This window comes from Tricharina praecox (genome assembly GCF_024521635.1).
Source record: "Tricharina praecox strain CBS 144465 chromosome Unknown BZA05scaffold_31, whole genome shotgun sequence".
NCBI classification, from domain to species: domain Eukaryota; kingdom Fungi; phylum Ascomycota; class Pezizomycetes; order Pezizales; family Pyronemataceae; genus Tricharina; species Tricharina praecox.
Window position 1 is genome coordinate 231,938 of NW_026250433.1, and position 21,574 is coordinate 253,511.

The following is a 21,574-nucleotide window of genomic DNA, read 5'->3' on the forward strand; positions in this document are numbered from 1 at the left end:
TGTCTAGGGCGGTGATTTCCGCGATCCGTGTGCGCGTGGCCGGCGAGAACAAAGGAAACGAACAGAGAAAGAACCTGAAAGTTGAGGACGAATAATGGCCCTACCGCGAGTAATTTGCGTGATCGTCGATGGGCGCCGTACCACGTGTGATGGCCTCGGCGGTGCAAACAGAGAGATGTGTTTTTTGTTTTTTGTTTTCGGTTTCGAGGGAATACCGTAGGTATCATCCTATAGCCACGGCGCGAATCAGAGTGGAAGTTGCGCGGTTGGCGGGTAATACAGGCAACACTGCCCGTGCCCATACCCTCGCATTAGAGTTGTAGATGGGAGTTGTACGCCAGAGTACCATGCAGTCGGAGCAAGCAGGAGCGAACACCCCTCATTCTACTTGAGCCCTCGATTCTATGCGTGTCCGCGTGCTCGTCAGGCACGGTTGAATGTGTCGCATCACATCTCAGTCTGCGCCTGCATCTCAATCTTATATCTTCCCACCTTCACACCCCTACTCCGGTCGGTACTGACGCCAACCTCCCTCGCATAAAACACCACGATGATCAAAGAACTTCTGACATACTTTGCCTTTCCCGGCGTCTCCAACCGGGATGCATCGCCATACATTCAGCGCCTCCGACGCACCGACGCAGTCGGCGAGATAGAATATGTTGTCTTGATGTAGCTTCCCTCAACCCCTCTCTTGCGATAGTCTGCTGACTCCTCCCCCCTTCAGCGCCCCTGAATCCCCCACCGTCGTCTTCGTCTCTCACGGGCGCCTCCGGGCGCTCGACACAACGGGCGTCGAACAGTGGAAGTCTCTTGCCGGGAAGCGCGGGGTGTCGGTGGTGCTACACAACTACCCCGGATATGGGGGCACGGCGGGCCCCGCCACGGAGGAGCGCCTGTGCGCCGATGCGCTGCAGCTGGTGACGTTCGTTATGGAGCTCAAATGGGCCGCCGGGAAGAGGTTGTGTTTACTCGGGAACTCGGTTGGTATGCTCGACATGAAGGGGGGAGCGGAGGGGAAAGGCGATGGTCCCGAGCTGATGGGAAACAGGTTGTGGTCCGACTATGTGGTTGGCCGCCCAGCAGCAGTTGGATGCGGACCGGGTGGTGCTCGTCTCGCCATACACAAGTATCAGCGCACTAACGTTCGTCCCCCGCATTCCGCATTCCTCACACCTAGAGTACCAACTAACGCCCTACAGTCCCTTCTGGGTGCTCCTCTATCTCGCGAAATACCTCCACGTGTCGATCCCCACCTCATGGAAACTCTGGCTCGGCAGTCCCGCCCACCTGAAGTGGGTGCAAGGCGCCCGCTTCGATCCGTTCCCGCCGATCGCGCTGGCTCGGCGCCTGGCAAAGGGCACGAATGTACTACTCGTCCACGGCGAGGACGATACTACCGTGCTCGTTTCGCACACCTACGTAACTTCCCCCCTCCCAACCCCGCCCCTTCCCCCCTCGCGCACGGCTAACACACAAGACAGGAACTAAACGCAGTCCTCCAAACCGTCCCCGCGGTGAACACTACAGTGTGTATAATACCTGGAACAGAGCACAAGGACACACGACTGCGCGGCGACGACGCGATCTGGGCGTTCGTTAAGGGCCAGGATGCGGAGCTGCGGAGTGCGATCGATGGAATCGTGAAGGGTGGTGTTGTGAAGGTGGATAACGCAGTGGGAACGGATTGAGTCCATTGGGCACAAATCGGTGGGGGCGTGGGGGCGGGGGATGGCGTTCCGGCTGGTACTTTGCTTTTTCTTTTCTTCTTTTCTTCTCTTTAGATGCGTGGAGTTGGGGGGTGCAGTTACCTACTTAGAGCGCTACAAGTTCGTAATGTGTATGTTTGTAATATGTTCGCAGAACTGTGGCAGGTGCACGCTGCATCGAGATTTTGCGGTTGCGGTCACTCAAGACTCATATTTTCTGCGCACCGTGAGGTCTGCCGCTATGCGCACACAACCCGAGTGACTGGGCGGAGGGCGTAGTGGCCCATCAGGCCGAAGCGAGTCGGCCGTGCACTCGTCCACGCATTACCCATTATCCCCGCCGCGCATCGAAGCGGCACAGGCACAGGGCACACGCACAGGCTTCACCTCTGCAAGCGCAATCGCGCAATCGCGTGGAACCCAAGGTATCTGCCGTAACGTCGTTCTACTTCGAGTTAGGAATTACTCGAGCGGCTATGGCGACTGTGCTTTGGGCGCCGGGTGCTGGGCGCTGGGTCCACTGTATGCATACTTGACGCGGTGGTGGCTGCAAGGCTCAATGGTAAACTGGAAGTTTTAGTCAGCGGGCAGTGGGCACGGCGGTAAACTACGTGGAGGCGGGCATGGTATCGGGCGGTAGCGGGCGGCGGCGACGGGGGCGACGGGGGCGACGGGGGCGACGGCGGTGACGGCGGCGGGGGCGGTTAGTTGGGACCCCCGGTAGTGATGCTTGTAGCGCTGGCGAGTAACTGTTGTTGTCACGGGTGACCGGGGTTTCTTTGTTCGGCCATGCCACACACACGCAGGAGGTGGCTGGGCTGGAAGAGAGAATAGGAATTAGTTTATTGTCTATGGCCTTTCTAGGCTCTCTCACATGCTTCCTATGCACACCTGAGGGTGGCTGGGGGAACGTTTCCGCAGCGGAGATGCAGCAGGTGCTGAGTGCGATACCATGAGGCACCTTCTGCGCAACGCAACGTTGCAGCCTCACTGTCAGCCGTACAACATAGCCGCAGTCACTCTGCTACCTACTACTACCAGTAAATAGTACCGGTACTGTAGTAGTCGGTTAATACCGGTATCACCTATCACCCACCGTAGAGCACCGATGACTATCGCCGCACGTCTACTACACACACCCCCAAGTAGGTACTTACCTCCTATTTAGTAGGCAGGTAGGCATTTCATCCGTCCATCCGTCCACCGGAGCCCCCGAAGCCACCGGAGCCACCGGAGCCACCCTGGTTGCATGGTTGCGTGGTTGCGTGCTCCGTGGTTGCGTGGTTACTCGTTGCGTACAAATACAAACGACAGTGCGAATCCGCACCCCGGCGCCGGTCGGATTGAGTGTAGAGTACCAGTCCCACCTACCTATGCTACTGCACCCTACACCGGTAACTACGCAACCACGCCGATGGAACAAGACTTTTGCCGACAGCACCTCCCCTCCCCGGCGTCTCCGCCCCCATCGTCGGATTGGGAAAAGAGATTTCTATGTTACACAGGCAGTCGCCTACTTAGATATTTGGATATTTACCCCAGCGGATCCAACCTGCAACTCTCATACTTTGCAAGACGTCAGCACTCGGAAACGATCTGCATCAGCATGGCGGCGATGGCGGCGGGGATGTGATGTATGTATAGCAGACGAGGTGAGGTGAGGGGGGCATAATCGGCATTCTGGCGTAGTGACCGCGCTCACCGTTTCTTGCGCGACAAACAACCACCATCACTACCTGGTATGAAAGTAGGTACGGCATGTACCGGCGTGATTTCCACCGCCAAGACCGTGAAGCTCACCAAGCAGCAAGCCCAAATCAGCCCCATAGGTGCATAACTCCCTTCACCTATGCGAGACTCGAGTGAGCGGGCGGGCGGGCGGGAGTCTGTGTACAGTGGCTATCCGAGTAGCTACCGGAGTAGAAACTACAGTTGCTATACATGTTGCACCGATGTATACATAGATATACGTAGTACTTGCGTAACTACCCAGGTACCACCTACCTACTACCAACTTCCTATGCCGATAGACTCCTCCTCCTCCTCCTCCGGAGATCGCGCATCCCCCCTAAGCACGGTATGCGTACTCTATGTAGAGTACTCGCCATACCTACTCTACCTGGATCTCCACTCCTGAGTCCTCACCGCACCTTCCACCAACTTCAGACTTCAGCCCCTGCGGCTGTTCAATCTAGCCAAACACCACCCATTCGCACATAGACGGCCCGGCACGGCTACCTCCGCTCTCCCTTCCCCCCTTCCCCCCTCCTCCCCCCCTCTATATACATACTACAATTGGACAATCTACAGTACCCTTCCAAACATCTCCTCCAGCGGCCCCCTCGCAAGTCGAGACCCCCTAGTTTTGCATTGCATCCGTCCGCCGATGGGAAATCGGTGCCGCGGACCTGGACTCTTCACGGCGAAGCATCAAGCCACCCATGCACGTGTATTACATGAGCACGCTTACATACTCTAACGACACGCCGGATCGGTAACGCTCGGCAAGTCACAACCCTCACCTCTACCACCACCGCCACTACGTGGGTCACATTGGAGGTGATCGACATCGTATGTAACAGTTAGAACTCAGTGGTAGGTAACTTCCGCTTCCGGTGGCACATGGAGATGATCAGTAGAACTCTCAAATGACCGCTGCAAATCCATAGCTACTTTACTCTAGGTACTCTACTCTAGGTACATACATGCCAGAGGGGAGAAAGGAGAAGAAGAAAAGATACAAAAAAAAAGGAAACTCCAGAAAGACCTGCCCAAAACCCAAGAAGAAAGAAAAAAGAGAAATCTGAAAATGTGCCGCTTTCTATGCTGTGCAGGAAGAACCCCCCCCTCCTCCGTTCTTCCAATATGTACAATGTATATGTGTTCGTAGCCTACTTCTAGAAGAAGGTTCCCCAGGACTAATAAAAAAAAGTTCGTTTCCGAGTGTCAGTAAGTGCTGAAATATCTTGAACCCATTACCACCATTGCGGCACAGCAGTCTCAACCTTCGATTTTGATCCCTCGTCCTGCATGATGATATCCCAGACGCCGTCCAGCACCGCCCTCTCGGCCTCATTGATCGAGGGCCTCGAGTGAGGCAGCCATCCGTTCTCCTCGGGGCTCTCAACCACCCAGTGGCGGCCATCGTTGCCCGAGTCCGGTCGCGATTGTGTCATCGCGTACCCGTCCACCACGTAGATCCGCATGCCCTTGGCCCTCATCTGCTCGACAAGCTTGAGCGATGCCTCGCGCTGCTCGCTGATCACTCGGCGGGTCATGCCCTTGTCCGAGAAACACTGGATCATCGGCGCAACGTCGGTGGTCGTCCGCCAGACCACCGTGGCCTGCGGGAACATGTCGTACAGTTGCTGCAGGAATTGTTCGACAATGGCGGTGTACTGCTCAGTCGTGAACGGAGCCAGCCACAGTCCGAGGTTCGTGACGATGTGGGACGGCTTCGGCACGTTATTTGCGAGCTGTGCAACGCGCTCGTTGGGGTGGTCGTCCATAAACCTGAAGGACAGCCCGATCTTCTGTCCTTTCGGCGTTTCATGAACCATGTCCTTTGGCGCGACGTGATAGAGCATAGCGTCGTTGATGAACTGGCAGTTCCCGTCCGCCTTGCCCGACTTGGATAGCTGCGGCCATACCTGGGAGCAGAAAGCACCCCTCAACACGGAATCGCCGAGAAAGAGGATGTTCGTGATGTTTGAACTGCGATCGATATCCGCCGCGGTGCGGTGAGGCCGCTTGCAGCTGTACGGCTGGAAAATGTACTCCTGATTCTCGGGGAAGCTCCGGGCCCAATCCGACTGTCGGTACTGGCTCTGCAACGCAGACCTGGCGATCCACCTTCCCTGCGAACGTCCTACGGTCTCCGGACCACCGAGAACACAAGGCTCGAACCCATCGATGACCAACGGCCTGCCGCTGATCTGCACATGCGCCGGAGTTCCAATCACTTGCCCCCGGTTGATGGGATACGTCATGTGTTCTCTCCATTGCTTCGGACAGGTTTCAAAGTCTGGCCACGCATAGAGCTCATACTGCCCTGACTCGGGCACATTGATCTCGACCGTGACCACCGACCCGTCGTTTGGATCTAGTTTCGACGTTTCGATCGAGGGCGCGTAGATCGTCGGGCCGCGGAGGATAACAATGTAGCGCTTCGGACAGAGGTCGGCGACGTGCCATAGACACTTGAATCGGATTGTGAACGGCCCCGTGGGGATACGGTTCGGTAAAGGCGGATCGATGATCCATGGACCTGTGCACCACGTACGAACGCAACGGTCAGCCAAACCGCCCCACCATCATCACCCCACCACCACACGACTACCAAGCTCACACCGACTAACCTTTGCTGATACCCTCATTCTGGGCGACCAGATTACCATCTATAGGCGGAGCCCGGACATCTGATAGGAATAGTCCCGAACCGCTCTTCCCCCCGCCGTTCGCCGAATGGAATGTTGGAAACCGCAGCTCCTCGTTTCGGTGGAGGAGGTATATGACGGGGATAGCTAGTATCAGGCAAAGCTTGAAGAGGCTTCTGCGCATCATCGCGGAGGACGGCGACATGAAGTTTTGTGACAGGTGAGTGAGTGAGAGTGAATCAAACGAACGAAGAGGTGGAAGCACGATGGACAAGAATGGATATCCAGCGACCAGTCGTGGAGTTTATGTGTGTGAATAGGTCGGTAAGCAAGTAAGCAAGCAAGTAAGAAGGCGGTATGTAGCGGTGGGTGCTGGGGAAGAAGTGAGCGTGAATCGGGCTGGTGGGATGGATGAGCAAGGAAGTGGTGGAGGCATGTATAAATACAAGTTTGCGGGACAGCTTGGACACTTTGTAATGCTTAAACCTGGGGGAAGGTTGGGTGAACAAGGTAAGGTCGGTCACTCACTAGCAATCCTTTAATTTGTGACAGCTAGGTAGCATACCTAGAGTACTTCTCCAGTTAGCACCCGGCGACACAAGTATCTGCCATCCCTAGTAGAGCACACCGATTGCGATCTGTTTCGGTTTCTTACGCGCTCGTCCATCTGGCTAAGCAGCCGGATACTCGTGCAGGTAACTAGCCGAACCCTCTCGCCATTTCTCCGGTTGCGATGCTCGTGAAGACTAGGAGCCGGTGAAGAAGTGGAGAACCGGTGAGGACTACGGTGGGTATGGGAGCAACGCGCTTCCATGAGCTCTAGAGTTAGATCCACTATCGGTACTCTAACAGCGCTTTACCGGCAGACTACACGGTCCTCTCCGGGATATATCATACGTTTCGGCCAGCAAAGATCTCTGAAGATCTCGCTTTCCCACCAGGCAAGTACCGTATGTATCTTCGCCCTCCTTTCCGAAACCCACCAGGAGGAACGCCCTACTCACATCGCCTGTGGCTAGATGAAGCCCGCTAGGTGCTATACCCACATGTGGACGCCCCCTCAAACTCAATGGCGAAACCGATGGAGATATAGATCACCGGAAGCTACTTACCTCTCTACAAATAATTCCCGCTGCAGAACTCACCGGGACCGGTAGCTGACTATTTATACTCACAATTCTCCGGGCATCATCTTCGGGCGGCTTTTTCTCCCCAAGGACCTACATACCCAAGTAAGCAAGAGGTGTATACTTTTCTCTCCAAAGCCACGTTACGTCTAGGATTGGCGCGAAATGCTTGTCTTCACATGTAGTGCACTACAAACACTGTATCTAGATAGAGTAGACTTTTCCGGAGCTTGACAGGACCCAGGCCACCCGGCGGTCTTTTCGCCCTTCGCGCTTCACCCTTTCCCTTTCCCTTTCCCTTTCCCTTTCCCTTTCCCTTTCCCTTTCCCTGTCTTCCTTTCTCCCTCCCTCTCCTTTCCCCTTGCTTGCTTCGCCACTGGGCAGTGGGCATTCCACCAAGTTCACGGCCCTACCAACACCCACCTGTTATGTACCTACTCTAGTTGCGTTGCTTAGTTAGTTAACCGCGGGGCGGAACTCCTTCCGCTGCCAAGACGCGGAGAAGAAAAAAGGAAAACGCAGCTGAAACGAACGCTGATCCCAAATATGGGTGGGGCGGCGGGCCCTATGTAGAGTACCTTTGTAGAGTACTGCCTCAAAGATATCAAAGATCAACAGGTCAGTCAAGTCAAAGGCTTTCTTCTCTTCTTTTCTTTTCGCATACATATGAGAGGTTGTCAGCTCGATAACTCTACCGGGCCAGCCAGTGGGCCGCTGGGCCAGGCTTGCCAGCAGGTGGTCGAGCAGCGCCGGCGCGTTATGGTGTCAGCTTCGCTTAGTGAATTCTTGGCGCGAATGATCGGGAGTGAGTCGTGAGTCGTGACGCTCGGTGGACGCCTTTGCAGAGTAGGTATACCTATAGTGTAGAGTACCCAAGTACTGGTAGGCAGATCCAGTATCTCGGTTGAGTTTCCATCCGAAGGGGTGCAACAGAGGGCACAGATTCATCCTCGAATACCAGTACCGTACTGGCAGTCGCAGCTAGGCATGTCCGTGCTTTATGCCCGCCGCCGCCGCGTCTGGCGAGCCCGCTCCAGAACTCGACCGAAGGCTGAAGGCTGAAGGCTGAAGCTTGGAAAAAAAAGAAAAACACGTAATTGGCCACCGTGAAACTCCCTACCGCCTCCACATGCTAGTATCTAGGCTTGGCTACTGGGCATCCTCTCTACATACTGCGGGAGATCGTCGCACAACGCGCGTTCTGCACGTAAGTACTGGTATATGGGCTACAATTGAGGTGATTGGGGCTGAGTTGATTGTCTTGGAGTTGATTGGGCATGAGTGATGGGCAATGAAGGAAGGATGAGGTCGGAGGGAGACTGGTCACTGGCGATGAAAATATGCTCCATCTTCGAGATGTCTTTGGAACGTAGGTATCATACAGCGTCAATACCCACCTTTTCTTTGACCCCATAATTCACCATCGAAAAGACCAACTGCCGAATTGAACCTGATGGGAGGGAACGATTCACGAAGCTGCAGTAAGAGTTTGGTATATTTATCATCCCCTCCATCTCACAACAAAAGCAAATATAACTCGAAGAACGCAACCAGCATCAAAAGAAGAGCTGGTCAAAACAAAAAACAAAAGCGCGAATCCAACCACTCACCACACACCACACCACAAAACTACAACGGTCCATTCGTCCCCTTTGATACCCCTCCCCACCACCTACTATGGCAATATCAATACATCACCGCCGCAACCTCCACCCTGTTGATACAAGGGCGTGGGGTAGACTACTTCTCGCCCTCCTCTTCCAGCAGCAATTTGAAGCTGAAAGGCTCAAACGCCAGACCGTCTCCGATAAAGAATTTGCTCTGTTATAACCAGTCAGTTCGGGTTCAAGATATAGACGGAGAGAAGAATAAAAGGGAGCTTACCATTGCCTCAACCCAATGCAGACGGAGCGAATGCAACATGGCACTGGTACCCTCAATGATAACGAGAATAACGACGGTACAGCAGAACCACAGACCAAACAGGAAAACAGTCATGATAACACCGAGGGTGCCGGTAACTCCAAAGGCCAGTCCCAGCGTCATCGACCACAGCACCGACGACAACTGCGCGTGAGCGAGCGACAAAGCCCACAGTCGCAGGTACGACGCGGTGTGCGAGACACAGTTGAGACAGAACTCGATGGTGTGGATGATCTGGTGGATCATTTCCTCGGCAAAGTCGAATTCGTGCTCTTCACCCATCTCCTCGGCGATGAGAGCGTGCGCGGAGCCATCGGTTTCAACGCTGTCACGGGCTCCCGAGGGCTCGTCGTCGTCGTCGTCGAGGGCGCTGACGCGGGTGACGGTACCACCGAGACCCTGGTAACCGGCGGCGTGATGCTTGTTGTGTTCGTAGCGCATCCAGAGAGGCTTCAACAGCAGCATCCAGGGAATGCAAATCACGGCGATAAGAGTGAGGAATAGCTGGATGGGCTTCTGGCCGGGGTAGAGTTCGTCCTCAATGGTACCGGGGGAGAGGAACATGTAAATGAGCATGTTGAGCAACGACGGGGCGGGCTTTCCAATCTCATTCCAGTCAACGGTCCACTTGTAGAGGATGCACATGACGAGGTAGCCAAAGATCGACTGTAGGAAGAGCATGCCGGGAATGAAGTTGCCGAGAGTATCGATACGAGACTTGTAGAAGCGATGGTTGTACTGAGAGAGGCACAGCGAATAGGTCATATGAGCCCATCCGAGGCAGACAGACAGCTTCATCTTGTAACTGTTGGTGAACAGAAGCGCGTTGTCGGCTGCGTGCCATGCCCAGTCAAGCCCGAAAGGGTAGACGTAGCCAGGGATCTTGTGAGCTTCGAGGGCGTCTCCCGCGTTAAAATGCTCAGGCCATTCCCAAGCGCTCGAAAACAGAGTGAGAGGTTTCGAGAAGATATCGTTGTAGATCAGACCGGTGTACATGGCGAAGATACCCATGAGCAACATGATATACCGACCGAAGAACGCCATGTCGAAGATCTCAAAGATCTTCTTGCCGATGAGTTTCTTCTCGTAGTAGATCATAACACACGCAGTCAAGAACATGATGAAGCCGTGCCCAAGATCTCCGAACATGACGGCGAACAGGAACGGGAAAGTGATGATTGTTGCCAGACCAGGGTTAACCTCGCGGTATTTGGCGACACCATAGGCGTTGACGATAGTTTGAAATCCCTCCGTAAACTTGTTGGTCTTAATGTAGGTCGGGGGAGTCTTGGTCGTCTTCAGCTCGTTGATGATGCTGGGAACCTGTAGGCGAGCCTGCTCGGTGACGTCCCGCAAGGTGGCCTGGATCAACGGCAGCGAGTTTGTCGGCAGCCATCCCTCGGCGACTAGGTACTTCCTTGCAGCATCGTAGTTGAATAGATTGAGCGTCTGGTAAACAGCCTTTTCCTTCTTGATGATGACCATCCAGCTAGCCAAACTCTGCGCAATCATTCTAAGCTCGCCATGAAGGGTGTTCTCGGTGTTCTGCAGGACACTCTGGAGGTCGTTGATGCGGTTATTGACTTCGTGAAGCTGGTCCCTCCTGAGGTTGGTGTCCTCGTCGACCGAGTACAGATCCGCACCGAGCGACTCGGAAATCTTCCTGATCTTTGCCAGAATCTCCTTTCCATGCGCAAAGATAACGAACACATTCTTGTCGACATTCTCTCCAGTAGCCGGATCCGTAATCGGTTCATCAATCTCCGACTGGTTCATGTAAAGATTACCCCTCAAGGTCCTCCACAAGATCCTCTCGAACGTCGCGATCCTGTCGCGGGGAATAACACCCGCAACGAACCCAATATTCATCGTTTGGAAGCTCATCTCGCCAGCATTCCCGCTGTTCGCCTGCGAAACGGAGTGCTCCACATCCTCCAGTAGTGGCGCCTCGTCTGAGGAGTTCCTCCTTATATCATCGGCCTGATGATGAGCGCGATCGAAGAACCCTCCCGCCTCCCTCAGGACCCAACGGTACTCGATGAGTTCTACCCAGCGTTTCTGCAGCGTCTCGTGGGACTGGTTGAGCTGGGAGATACGACCCTCTAGGGCCTGCGCGCGTTCCGAAAGGTTATCGATCTCAGCGGCGGAGGGGGCAGCGGTAAGGCTCGCGTTATTCTCCACAGGCCGGACCATAACTCCATTCTTCTCCATCTGCGCGCCGAAAAAACGGAGCTGTCGCTCGACGTTGTCGAGGCGTCGGATCTCCTTCGTGAAGGTTCGCTGGAAGGCGGAGGTATCTGCGTTCAACTACACGCTGTCAGACCAACGTTGCCGTCACCACTCCCTCAAAAAGCTACACAGAGGGGGAAAACACGCACGTCGCGAAATTGCATCATCCCGACTTCTCCCAACGCGCTGACAGTTTCGCGTCCAATTTCCGTCGCCACGTACAGCTGTACGAGCGACATCTCCGAAGAGCGGAACATGGTGTCTGGCTGTCCCATCTCGCCGGCGTGCGTTTGTCCTTGTCGCAAGGTAGAAGAAGGTTCTAAAGAAAAAAGAAAGCGAAAGTGTGGACTCGGTGGGTTTAAGGTGCTCGAGAGGCTCTTGTTGTGGGTTGAGTGGAGCGAGCGATGACGATAAGTGATGAAGCTGGCGAGGCGGAAGTCAGGAACGTAACGTCCGGCTTGGCGCGAACTCAGTCAGGGATGTGGACATGATCACGTTGTGGCACAGCATCATCTTGATATCTATACGACTATAGTCAGGCGGCAACAGCGGGCAATCCCATTCGACCGCCATCTGCCATAAGATCTACATATGTAAACTTCCTCCATAAAATGCACGCACGCACTCGTCATAAACCCTGGCAACATCTACCGCCGCTAAACAGACGCATGATCAACTGAAATCAAAGCATGTACAATTACACGAATTGATCTATCTAATACACCGACGACATATCCGACACTGCCCTACCAATGATACTCACAAACCTTCCCACACGGTCGTTCGTATCTTGTCTCGCCGTCTCTGCTGCCATCAAGATCTTCTTGATACCGACATTGATGCGCTTGGTGCGAGTATGCTCCTCAATCAGTTGCAATACTATCTGCTGTTCTTGCGGTGAGAAGAGCTCTAGGCTCCCAAGAACTGACTGAAGTTCTTCATGGTTTGCAACATTCGGCACGGCAATTTCGGCGTCAAAGTTGTTGAGCAAGTCGAGCTGGCTGAGAACGCTGCGTTCAGTGGATGTAGCCAGGATCAGGAGGCGTCGTCCCTTAGGGGGAGGTTTCCGAAGCAAGACGACCAGGGTTTGCAGGACCGCGTTCGAGAAGCGTGGGCCGATTGGCACCCAATCGATGATGCGCTCGATCTGGTCCACGACCACAATGTTGAGTGAACTCTTGTATGCGTCCGAGAACACCTTCGTCAGGTGCGAGATCTTATTCATTTCGTTGTAGCCTACCATGGCCTCCGGGCTAACTATCTTGATGAACGGGAAGTCGCTGGCCATGGCTATCGTAGCTGCCAGGGCAGTCTTTCCAGACCCTGGTGGGCCGTGCATGAGGACAGAGACCAGAGGCGTCTTTTCTGACTTCCGTACCTGTTCGACGAAGAGATGGCCCTCGGAGAGGATGCTCTCAATGTTGCGTGAGAACTTGATGACACCACCAGTGGTACACGCTTCGAACTCCTCTTCTGAGACACCAAAAGCCGGTCGCACTTCTTCAAGAGCCAACATGAAATCGGCACGGTTCACCTTCATGTTCTTGATATCCTTAGTGTCGATCTTTTCGCCAAACTTTGCGTGGCGGTTGAAAGCGAAACTAGTTGCACTCTTGACAAGACCGCCGATTTCTGCTCCGGAGAAATTTTTGGTCACTGAAGCCAGCTCGAAGATGTCGACGTCCTGGTCGAGAACGTTGTTGATCTTGAGTTCCTTGGTGCGGATACCGAGAATTTGTCGGCGACCATTCTCGTCTGGCAGTGCGATCTCGATATGGACTTCCAGACGACCAGGACGGAGAAGCGCCTCATCGATCATGTCTTTTCTGTTGGTCATACCGATGATCAGAACATTGTTGAGTTGGTCTACACCGTCCATCTACGTTTGACATTAGCCCATAATGCTTGACCCCCCAACCAAGAAATACATACCTTCGACAAGAGCTGATTGACGACAGTATCTCCAACACCAGTACCATCGTTTTTGCTACCTCTTTGCTTGCAGATGGCATCCAGCTCGTCGAAGATGATGATATGAAGCCCACTCTCATCTCCCTTCTCCTTGTACTCCTTCTCTGCGTCTGCAAAAAGCTTTCGAATGTTTTCTTCCGACTGACCGACGAACTTGTTCAGAATTTCAGGACCATTCACAATCTTCGGCTCACGAGAGTTCAGGGCCTTTCCGATTTGTCTCGCGATCAAGGTTTTTCCAGTACCCGGAGGTCCGAAGAGTAGTATTCCCTTGACATGTTGAATCCCCATCTTCTCGATCAACCCCGGAGGGAAAATCCTAGAAGCGAAAGCTCTTCGGAAAATCATAGCAAACTCATCGTCCAAGCCACCGATTCCCATGCTCTCAAAGTTGAAATCTTGCTTGATGATATTGGTAGAGATGCGGGTACTTGAGGGTCGCACCCTGAGGTTCTGTCCGGATTTAGTGTGGAAGTTGATCAGAGTCTCATCGAATATCAAGCCTCGAGGCGCGAACTCCGTTGGCCGCTTGCGCGCCAACGAGTACTGCTGCACCGATGTAACCATAGCGATCAAGTCAAAGCCTTTGTACTTGATCGGAATCGCCAGACCCGAGCCAATAACTGTGTCCATGTATGCCTGTCCGGCCTGTAAGCGTCCATTCCCACGCCACACACACCGTGGCACAAACCTGTCTAAAAAACTCCTCCATTTCGTCCTGATCTAGCTCTAGCTGCGGTTGATCCGCATATTTCGCCGCCACGGCGGGACTATGCCATGCGATCTCGATATTGGCGCTGATGACATACTCATCCTTCTGATGCGGATCGTACGGCTCCACGGATATCTGGTAGGGATGCTCATAGTTCCTGAGCGGCTGCCCAGTCGCTATCATCTTCTTCGCGGCCTCTTCATACGGTTGCACTCCCAGGTAATCCCTCAGGAAGCCTCCGAGCCCCAGAAACGGCCGCTCCGGCTGAGGAGGAAACGATTGCCCCGCCTGAGCGAACGGCCCCTTGTGCTGGTAGATGGCTTGGGACAGTGGCTCAACGTTAATGACGTACTTTCCGTCGACGAGAGCGTAGCGCGCAGTGAAATCGCGGTCCTCGGTGATGGCTCTAAGGTACGACAACACATCAGCTGAGCTCCTTCTATCTCTCCTTGACGCAACGCCGGAAGTGCGTACTTATTCCTACGAACAATCTCGGTGTGCGCATTCTTAACCACCGTGAAGAGCCGCTGTGTAGGTTTCTCAGAGGAATACGGCGTAAACTGCTGCCCGCTTTGTTGCGGGGGCTGTGATGCTGGATTGCCACTGCCGGGTCGGAGCCATCCTGCCATGGTTTGAAGTGAGGTGGTAGATTGTTTGGTGAAGTTGCGGGGAGGACGATGCCGTGGGTTGGTTTGGAGGGGACGGTGAAGCTATCTAGTTTCGTGACAGGAGCTCACCCCTCGGTGTCTACTTAAGTAAGACCTTACGTACATCTTTAGCAAGGTACTTGTTTATTGTTACCACGCGCGTATTAGTGATATTGTCACGTGGAGACTTTCGATATTACAGGCGACCACGAACGCAACGACTGTTTGGGGATGTGGTTTCTCGCGCTTCAATTTCAGCACTGCAAGCCCACCATGGCCGGGGAAGTCGACTACTTCTTTGCCGCGAGTGGGCGTTAGTACCAAACTCATCAGGGCGGACTTCGTTCATGAAAAGCGGGTTGGCATTGGTAAATAACTAGCATCGGCATGATACTAAAGTTCGCGGGTGTTGGTATTGAAAGCTTTAAGAGCGTGTACTCGCTAGCAACCTCCGCTCTTTCCGGTCCGAAGGTTTGGTGCTTTTTGGCTAGCTTAAACTGAGAGATGGTTTCCGAAGATCACAGCACGGATTCCGCAGCCGGCGCTTCACCGGAGACGGAGCCATGATCAATGGACGCAGCGAGCGTCAAAAATTAGGGGACGGAGAGAGAATAGGACAGGGGGGTTCTTGGGTGCAAGCGGATTAGAGAATTTGGCGAGTCATGAGTGATCATGCATTGGTGGTATCTACTGCTGCTAAGCTTTAGACGCACGCAGAGGAAGAACATCGAACTTACTACCACTTCAACAGCAATTACTGCGATTGCTATTGCTACTGCTGCTGCTATTGCTACTGCTGCTGCTACTGTGGAACACAAAAATACACCCCATTGTCCTCGTTGGCGAGCACGATGTTATCCAGTGCAAAGAACTGCCCATACTCAATCTTCTCCCCCGTCTGCAAGTAGACGCTCCACCGCAGCCCTAGCAAGCCTTCCCCGAACCCATCCGTCGGCGGCATCAAAAAGGTAGTATACTTATCCCTTGTGATTGTCGTCGTAAATATAGCCACTTTTCCCTGCCCATACCCCTCTAGCCGCAACATACACTCCGAAGCCGTCGCTTGGTCTATCCCGCCACCACTTCCGGAATACGAGAAACATCCCGCGATCCGGAAGCTCAGCAGGCCAAACTTCTTTCCATCCCCCGAGGTGGCCCCGGGTACGGGATTCGACAGGTGAGGGTTGAAGAAGATCGCGTTTGGGGACGATGGTGGCAGTCCTAGGGGGAGGGCACCGCCTTTGATTATTTGGAAGCTGGAATGGAAGGAGAGACCTCTGTAGATACTTGGGAGAGGACCGGCAGTGCTGACTGCCGTGAGATCGTCGAACTGATTCTGTTCAGTAGCTGGGGAAGAGGAGGGATGGGAAACCAACATGAAGGGTCTGCGTGGTTTTAGGGACTAGAGAAATGCTGCAGGTGCCTTTGCAGCCTGTTGCAGTTGGGAGAGACCCGGTGATAGTGGTGGTGACGGCTTTCTGGGAATGTTAGCGAGGATCATGCTGGAGAGTAGAGTAGGGGACTCACGGTTACCGTAGTAGTTGTTATGACCGGAGACGGGGTGAGGGTGGATATAGACACGGAAGTGGACGTCCGTGTGGTGGTCACAGTGGATGTATCTATGTCCGTCGTAGTAGTAATGATTGTGGCCGTAGACGTCGCGGTCTTTGTCGTAGTCGTCTTTGCCGTAGTCGTCTCCGTAGTCGTCTCCGTCGTGATCACTGGCGGCGGACACGGCGGCACAATCGTGACCGTTGTGGTGACTGTCTTACTCACCGACACCGTCGTGGGCTTGGTTGTCGTAGTTGTTGAAGTGGTTGTTAAAAACTCAATCCATGTCGTAATCGCAGTCGTAGTAGTGGTCAATATCTCTGTCGCCGTCGTAGTCCCGGAGACAGTTGTAGTGATATCCGCTACCTCCCATCAGTTTTTCTCCCTAGTTATGAAGGAGTGGAAGTAAGTATCTCACCCTTCTCGGGGCACTTGCATCCAAGTAAGACGCAGAGAGGGTTACATATCAGCGCGGCCGATGGTCCTCCTGAGGCCGGGGGTGCGGCCGCAAGTGCCACAGTCGTCAATACTGACAAAAGGAATAGGAAGAAGATGGGGTACTTCTGCATCGTTGAAAGATCGTATACTCCAATTATTGAGCTCACTTCTTACGGCTACGAGGAGTGCTTATGTATGTATGTAGATATCTTAACTCGACTGAGGTGCTTAGCAGTGTGATTATGGGTTCGACTCGTGCACATATTCGAGTCCGCATCCGAGTACACTCAACCCCAACTCCCGAGCCAGTTCACTCAACCCCAACTCCCGAGCCAGTTCACTCAACCCCAACTCCCGAGCCCAAAGTTGCCAGTCGTTCCAAGCGAATCTTTGACATGACGGGACCTTGCTTCCGTTGGCAAACTGTACATACCGGTACACCCGGTCTAGAGCAGTAGAACTGTGGTACCGGTACATCCGCTTTCCTGTGTCTTATCATCGGATCGGGGAATCTAGAACCCCATTAATGTACCTTTGTATAAACGTTTTTCTTGTCTTCTGGTGATGGCGGTGGCGGGCTACTCTGCCTGGGAACCGATATCGATATTTATTGAAGGTTCGGGTGCATGTGATATCACTCGGCATAATTCCGAGTCAGGTGCAGTTGAAAGGCGCATTCCCGAGGCAACAGTCCGGCAGATGATTATCCAGATACAAGCACAGGTGACACGAGTGAAGCAGCTCATATCTCTGGGATAGCAATAATCCAATAGGTATGACGGTATTGGACTCGGAAGATGGTTGTGAGTCCCCGCGAGTGCGCATGCAAAGATGAATTTGTGCTTCCAACTGCCCAATTCATGGCCACCATAGATTCTGGCCATTCTTGGGCCGGTAGGTTACTGCCATCCTCCAGGACCAGATACATGCGTGCACCGATGTGTATAAGGCTCGATGGTGAGAATTTTATGAGTACATAACCATTGTTATGAGGATCGGACCAGGCACTTTTCTTGCCCTACTCTACTGGACCCGATTGGAGATGTCCTGATGATAGACCAAACGTCTGAAATGGGCTGGAAGCCAGGGAGTCTTGTGGATCGTGAAAGGGTTCCAAAAATATCCACCGACATGCACGTGGTTTTGACGGATTCCGGAACTTGGAACCTCACTGCAAAGTCGAATGCTACCATCAACAGTAGTTTCATCTTGTCCCAGCAGTCTCGATAACGCCCGTCTTCCACTTCTCTCCGAAGTTTCCCATGGCCCTTTAAATTTAACAGAGATTGACTCTAGCTATGTTACAATACACATTCCGGAATCTGTATCCTTTCTAAGCCTATGGCTTCGGTGCCTGCCTCATCCGCTGCTTCCTTTCCCGCTCCAGCTGCGCCAACTTCTTCTGCTCTGCCAACCGCTTCTTTCTTCGGGTCTCGTATTCCTTATGTGTGGCTTCCTTCTGCTTCTCGCTGGCCTATGAACTAGTTAGTTGCTTCCGCCCGTCAATGGTAAGGGTGTTTCCATACCGTTTCCTTCAACTTCAACACATTCCACCCCTTCTCACCAGTGCCGCCGGTGAATTTATCCAACCAACTTCCGGGCCCACCAATCTGCTTCGGCGTAGCATCGATAACTTGGCTCTCCTCTACAGCGGGACGGACGATATTAAGGGCACTGTATCTGGTCGGAGTTTTTGACGCCAACGGATTGGCGGTACCCTCCAGGGCCATAGGATAGAGTCCTAGCTTCTCGCGCACAGTCTCGTTCTTGAGGATGAAGGTCTGCGCCACTCCAATGGCGGAATTGCACATAATGTAGAAGCCCAAGGCTGCTGGCCACGAGTAGGTGAAAGCAAAGGACACCAGGGGAAGACCGAAGGCCAGGACGTTCTTCATCGACTTGGCCATGGTGGTGCTTCCGGCCTCTCCACCCTTGTAGATCTGAAAACCGATCAACAGTGATGCAGTCGTGGGAATGATAAGTGTCGGATCCGCCACCGACAAATCCGAAAACCAAGCTATTCCACCGTCCAGCAGCGCCGGAACTGGAACTTCGGCCATCGACCGGAGAATCTTGTAGAATCCGTAGAACACCGGGATCTGCGTGAACGGGAAGATGAGCCACCAGCGGTTTATGCCAGAGACCTGGTACATCTGTGACATCTCGCTGCGGTACTTCATCATTTCCGGCATGTCGTTGCGGGCCTGCGCGGCCTTCATCTTCTCCATTACGGGGGTGACGACGGGCTGGATTTCTTTCATGCGCGCGGCAGTGGAGGACATTTGGCAGTAGCCAGGGAATTGCGCGAGACGGACGAGGACGACGGTCGTTAGAATCGTGCCCCACCAAGGAAGCCCGGAGTAAACGTGCACCCCTTCGAAGAGGGTCTGGATTATGTTCGTGGTGCCCCAGCCGGAGTCAATTCCGAGGGACCTCAGGTAGCCCATCGTCTCTGGCGCGTGCTGGATGACCGTCGAGGTATCAAAGTTGTCCAGGTTTGCGAGGAAGGGTGCGGCATCGGTGGTGGTGGGGGAGGATAGCGGGGCAGCAGCGGCGGCAGCGGAGGTTGTGGTGGAATTGAACCGGACGGTAGTCAAAGAGATTGGCCGCACAGCGTTGGATTGTCGTACTCGAGTCAACGCAGCTGCTGGTCGGAACTGAAGATTGCGTAGAGTATCAGCACCACGTTTCCTGACGAGTTCTGGGTGCGGTGCTGTCTGTTTGCCGAGGACTGACCTGAGGTGAAATGTGCAGTGATCTGGTCTGAATGCCAGCTGTTGAGCGTACACAGACTGCATTCTGGAGAGTCCCCAGGCGCATAACCCGTGAAGCCAGCATCGTGTAGATTTTTGTGGTTGATCCGATTTTGTCGTTCCGCTCATCCACTGCTCACTTTAAGGTGCTCGTCGGGAGATTCCGTTCAAGTTTCTTTACAGTCACGTGAATCATTAACGAATGGCGTCTTGGCAAGTTAATTATGCTCCCTTGGTGTTGGTGCGTTTTGGTTCTTCCCCTTCTTGGTAGCTTTCGATGTCATCTGAGTAAAGCCGGAAGTGAAGACAAACACGCAAACATCAAACACAACCACAACCTTACGAACCAACTTCCATCAACCCTCGTCCTCACCCTTCATCCCTCCCTCGCCCCGCCACCCCACGCCCCGAGTTATTTCTCCCCACCCTCAGTAAACTGCTCAAAACAACCATGGCCGACAACGAGGAGCTCATCGTGAGCTTCTGCGCCATCACTGGAGCTGATCCAGATATGGTTTGTCAGCCACGTCCCTTACCCGCGTTCGACCTGTGATTGAGAACGTATTCCTGAGGATTCTCTCTTTTTCTGACACGCATCCCCCCACAGGCCCGTCACTTTCTCGAAGCCTCAAACTGGAACCTGCAGGTGAGTGAGCTGAGAACGAATCAACCCCACCTTGCCCCGCAGCACGAAGCTCGGAAAACGAAAGATTGACACGTTACGAATCTAGATCGCGACTTCGAACTACTACGAGCCCAATGAAGCTGGACAGGACGCGATGGAAGAAGACGACGAAGATGAGGAGCTTCACCGCTCGCATGCTGCTGCGTCAGCACCTTCGTCCTCATCGGCTGCGTCGAGACCGAAGCCTAAACAGAGCTCTGGGTATGCGACAGCCGTGCGACGGATACTATTTCGAGCTATGGTGCTAATTAGTACGTGGGTTAGCTCCGGTGCAAAGATTCGGACCCTCGGAGATTTGAGTGCCCGCGATGATGACGAGGATGAGGAAGATGAAGGACCCAAGAAGCGCGATTTGTTCGCTGGTGGAGAAAAATCGTGAGTGGATGTGCGGTGTGAACGGAGGAAGGGACATTCATGCTGATGGCTCTGCAGCGGCCTTGCGGTTCAGGATCCCAGCAACCAGGGCGGCGGAAGAGCCGGTGTCGATTTGATTCAAGATATCCTAAAGCGTGCTGCGGAGTATGTTCACCTTTCCGCTACTACCTCCGTCGAATCACGATACTGATAACCCAGCAGAGGTGGACAGCGTCGTAGACAGGAGGAAGAAGAACCCGGTCCACGCCCCCGATTCTCTGGCTCCGGCCACACCCTCGGAAGTGATGCCAACGAATCCGTTACCATCCCCGATCCCGTCGCTGCTATGCCGGCTCCTCGTGCGCCTGTCACTCGCACCCTTACCTTCTGGCGCGACGGATTCAGTGTTGAGGACGGACCCTTGATGCGCTACGACGACCCCGCAAACCGCGAGATCCTGCAGGCTATCGAGAGCGGCCGCGCCCCTCTGAGCTTGATGAATGTTGAGCCTGGCCAGCCCGCTGATGTCAACGTCTTCAAGCGCTTGGATGAGGATTATGTCGCGCCGAAGAAGAAGTTTGTGCCGTTTAGCGGTCAGGGACAGAGATTGGGCTCCGTGACTCCCGGTGAGCCATCTCGTGCTGCTGCTCCTGCTCCTGCTCCAGTTGCCGCTCCGGCCGCTGCCGCCGCCCAGCCAACCGCTCCCAGCGTCAATGTCGATGCGTCTACTCCCAGCACGAGCATTCAGATTAGGCTTGCCGATGGAACGAGGTTGGTCTCGAGGTTCAACCACCACCACACTGTTGGAGACCTGTATTCGTTCGTCAACGCGTCGAATGCTGGCAGTCGGAGTAGGGACTACATCCTGCAGACCACGTTTCCCAACAAGGAGCTCAAGGACCACGGTCAGAGCGTCAAGGATGCTGGTCTGATCAACGCAGTTGTTGTTCAGAAGTGGGCTTCTTAAGTTCTGGAATGTACTGGGGCGCATATTACGGGGAATGGGAATGGGCGCAACCGGAAATAAAGGCTTGCTTTTAGTTGTGATCGCATTTCATCCACATCTGTTTGCTTCTATTGTAATCGGAGATATCTGAAT

General features: G+C 53.9%; 8 protein-coding genes across 8 annotated transcripts; 3 read left to right on the forward strand and 5 right to left on the reverse strand.

Annotated features, from left to right (window-relative positions):
* Positions 1-305: 305 nt before the first annotated feature.
* On the forward strand, positions 306-1,988 carry BZA05DRAFT_176434 (Alpha/Beta hydrolase protein). The gene is made up of 5 exons (XM_051479262.1): positions 306-672; positions 728-987; positions 1,052-1,145; positions 1,203-1,422; positions 1,485-1,988. The coding sequence occupies exons 1-5, from the start codon at positions 551-553 to the stop codon at positions 1,689-1,691; spliced, it is 903 nt and encodes a 300-aa protein (XP_051335788.1). The 5' UTR covers positions 306-550; the 3' UTR covers positions 1,692-1,988.
* Positions 1,456-2,376, forward strand: BZA05DRAFT_410060 (uncharacterized protein). The gene has a single exon (XM_051484852.1). It carries the CDS (start codon positions 1,732-1,734, stop codon positions 1,969-1,971), a length of 240 nt encoding a protein of 79 aa, XP_051335789.1. The 5' UTR covers positions 1,456-1,731; the 3' UTR covers positions 1,972-2,376.
* A 1,951-nt stretch (positions 2,377-4,327) lies between these two features.
* Positions 4,328-6,470, reverse strand: BZA05DRAFT_176471 (uncharacterized protein). Its single transcript, XM_051479263.1, has 2 exons — positions 6,068-6,470; positions 4,328-5,976 (listed from the first exon to the last, which is right to left on the reverse strand). The coding sequence occupies exons 1-2, from the start codon at positions 6,288-6,290 to the stop codon at positions 4,685-4,687; spliced, it is 1,515 nt and encodes a 504-aa protein (XP_051335790.1). The 5' UTR covers positions 6,291-6,470; the 3' UTR covers positions 4,328-4,684.
* Positions 6,471-8,561: 2,091 nt separating this feature from the next.
* On the reverse strand, positions 8,562-11,802 carry BZA05DRAFT_410065 (V-type ATPase, V0 complex, 116kDa subunit family). The gene is made up of 3 exons (XM_051484853.1): positions 11,514-11,802; positions 9,097-11,442; positions 8,562-9,033 (listed from the first exon to the last, which is right to left on the reverse strand). Exons 1-3 carry the CDS (start codon positions 11,637-11,639, stop codon positions 8,953-8,955), a joined length of 2,553 nt encoding a protein of 850 aa, XP_051335791.1. The 5' UTR covers positions 11,640-11,802; the 3' UTR covers positions 8,562-8,952.
* An 88-nt stretch (positions 11,803-11,890) lies between these two features.
* Positions 11,891-14,786, reverse strand: BZA05DRAFT_476996 (P-loop containing nucleoside triphosphate hydrolase protein). The gene is made up of 4 exons (XM_051488287.1): positions 14,522-14,786; positions 14,027-14,453; positions 13,297-13,974; positions 11,891-13,243 (listed from the first exon to the last, which is right to left on the reverse strand). The coding sequence occupies exons 1-4, from the start codon at positions 14,674-14,676 to the stop codon at positions 12,080-12,082; spliced, it is 2,424 nt and encodes an 807-aa protein (XP_051335792.1). The 5' UTR covers positions 14,677-14,786; the 3' UTR covers positions 11,891-12,079.
* Positions 14,787-15,474: 688 nt separating this feature from the next.
* Positions 15,475-17,567, reverse strand: BZA05DRAFT_476997 (uncharacterized protein; the record flags this gene model as incomplete). The annotated part of the gene is made up of 4 exons (XM_051488288.1): positions 15,475-16,024; positions 16,071-16,172; positions 16,222-16,607; positions 17,552-17,567. 4 exons carry the CDS (start codon positions 17,565-17,567, stop codon positions 15,497-15,499), a joined length of 1,032 nt encoding a protein of 343 aa, XP_051335793.1. The 3' UTR covers positions 15,475-15,496.
* A 331-nt stretch (positions 17,568-17,898) lies between these two features.
* On the reverse strand, positions 17,899-19,703 carry BZA05DRAFT_410069 (60Kd inner membrane protein-domain-containing protein). Its single transcript, XM_051484854.1, has 3 exons — positions 19,420-19,703; positions 18,210-19,340; positions 17,899-18,157 (listed from the first exon to the last, which is right to left on the reverse strand). Exons 1-3 carry the CDS (start codon positions 19,519-19,521, stop codon positions 18,023-18,025), a joined length of 1,368 nt encoding a protein of 455 aa, XP_051335794.1. The 5' UTR covers positions 19,522-19,703; the 3' UTR covers positions 17,899-18,022.
* Positions 19,704-19,887: 184 nt separating this feature from the next.
* BZA05DRAFT_448503 (uncharacterized protein) lies at positions 19,888-21,442 on the forward strand (the record flags this gene model as incomplete). The annotated part of the gene is made up of 6 exons (XM_051487257.1): positions 19,888-19,950; positions 20,044-20,082; positions 20,168-20,322; positions 20,386-20,496; positions 20,554-20,640; positions 20,698-21,442. 6 exons carry the CDS (start codon positions 19,888-19,890, stop codon positions 21,440-21,442), a joined length of 1,200 nt encoding a protein of 399 aa, XP_051335795.1.
* Positions 21,443-21,574: the final 132 nt, after the last annotated feature.